We start from the raw sequence: 1,605 nt of genomic DNA on the forward strand, positions 1-1,605 counted from the left end.
TGATACATAGGTACCCGTTATAGTCTGACGGCATTGCAGGATAAAAAGTGGCTAATCTGTTAATCACACGTTCCAGCCCTCAAGCCACGTATTTTACTCTACATACTTCTTGCAGCACTCTAGAGAAGGAACAAGTTGTAAAACACGTTATCTGATTCTCTTTACCATCTGTGTGGCTTTCTTAATACTGAAGAACATTTGGAGGTAAATATGCCATATGTATGAGGTTACAATAAAGTCGAATTGTCGATGCTATGATTTTTTTTCCTTTTTTTCCGACAAGGGATTTTGGACAGGAATTACTTCTTACCATTGATCTTATGAAACATTCATATCACAGAAAAATAACTTATGCAGACTCGGCCTTCTCAGTACTTTGTGAAGTGGCAGTAGATCCAGCATCAGAACCACCATCGTCTCTACCCTCAGTCCTGCAGGCAAGGCAAGGCAGCTTTTTCTCAAGGGCAGCTCGGTACTTGGGATGGCTGATGGCGTACACGATGGGGTTATAGACGGCGTTGGCCTTGGCGAAGACGGAGCCCCAGATGGAGAACAAAGGAGTAACCATGGACCTGTTGAACATTCCTCCCCAGTTGATGATGAAGTATGGGGTCCATGCTACGAACCACAGGGTGACGGTCATGAGAGCAACCTTGCACAGACGGCATTCAGCTGAGGTCTTTTGGGCTTCCTCGCTTCTCAGGGACTTGACTCCCATCTTCTTTGCTTGTTCTCGCATTCCCTTCTCGTGAGCAGCAACAGCCTTGACGATGAAAGTGTAACTGTAGATGATGTATGCAAGAGGGAAAAGATATACCCATACTGAATAGATGTACAGATAACTCCTAGAGAGTTCAGTTTCCGTCAGGTAGTCAGTACCACATGCAAGCATGTTACCCTCAGGTACATATCGGTTCCATCCGAAGAAAGGAGGAAGGCACCAAGCAAGAGTGAAAGTCCAAACTCCTGCAATCCTCATCATAGCACCACCAGATGTGAGAGGTTCAGCAGATACTCCCTTGACAATGACGTTGTATCGGTCGGCAGTGATGAAAACCATGGACCAGATGGACACGCAGCCGAAGAAAGAACCGAAAAAGCCGTACAGCTCACAGAAGAATGCGCCGAGAATCCATGTTCCCCAATAAGCATTGACCAGGAGAGGAGGAGTCATGGTAAGCATCATGAAGAAGTCGGAGATGGCCAAGTTGACGACCAGTAGATTGGCAGGTGATCGAAGAGATTTGGTATTCATGAATACCCAGATAACAATTAAGTTACCAGCCAGGGATAACGTTCCCATAATAACCATCCAAAAGCCGAGAAGTCCATACCAGAGGGGATTCATGGGAGGGTATTGATACCAGTGAGAATGTACCATATGAAGAATACTTTCTGGGGCTGTATCTACCACTGTATAGTTCCCATAAGGATTGGTGGATGGAAGGACAGTGTCCTGGACTGGGCTGTTCCACGTCGACATCTGTAATGGATTATTATACTGTATGTGAATAATGATAAGCAAATGAGCATTAGTACATGAATATATTATAAATAAATTTATATGTTATGGCAACTGTCACATTTCCCGGTTATGTAGCCATC

The 1,605-nt window shown here is 44.6% G+C and overlaps 1 protein-coding gene across 1 annotated transcript in view; it reads right to left on the minus strand.

Moving 5' to 3' along the window:
* Window positions 1-150: 150 nt before the first annotated feature.
* LOC119581664 (rhodopsin-like) overlaps window positions 151-1,605 on the minus strand; it is a 1,723-nt gene continuing 268 nt past the window's right edge. The window contains exon 2 of the mRNA XM_037929789.1: window positions 151-1,483. Within this exon, the coding sequence (XP_037785717.1) occupies window positions 350-1,483 (1,134 nt within the window). The 3' untranslated portion in view covers window positions 151-349. The remainder of the gene's footprint in view (window positions 1,484-1,605) is intronic.

This window comes from Penaeus monodon, chromosome 15 (assembly GCF_015228065.2).
Source record: "Penaeus monodon isolate SGIC_2016 chromosome 15, NSTDA_Pmon_1, whole genome shotgun sequence".
NCBI classification, from domain to species: Eukaryota; Metazoa; Arthropoda; class Malacostraca; order Decapoda; family Penaeidae; genus Penaeus; species Penaeus monodon.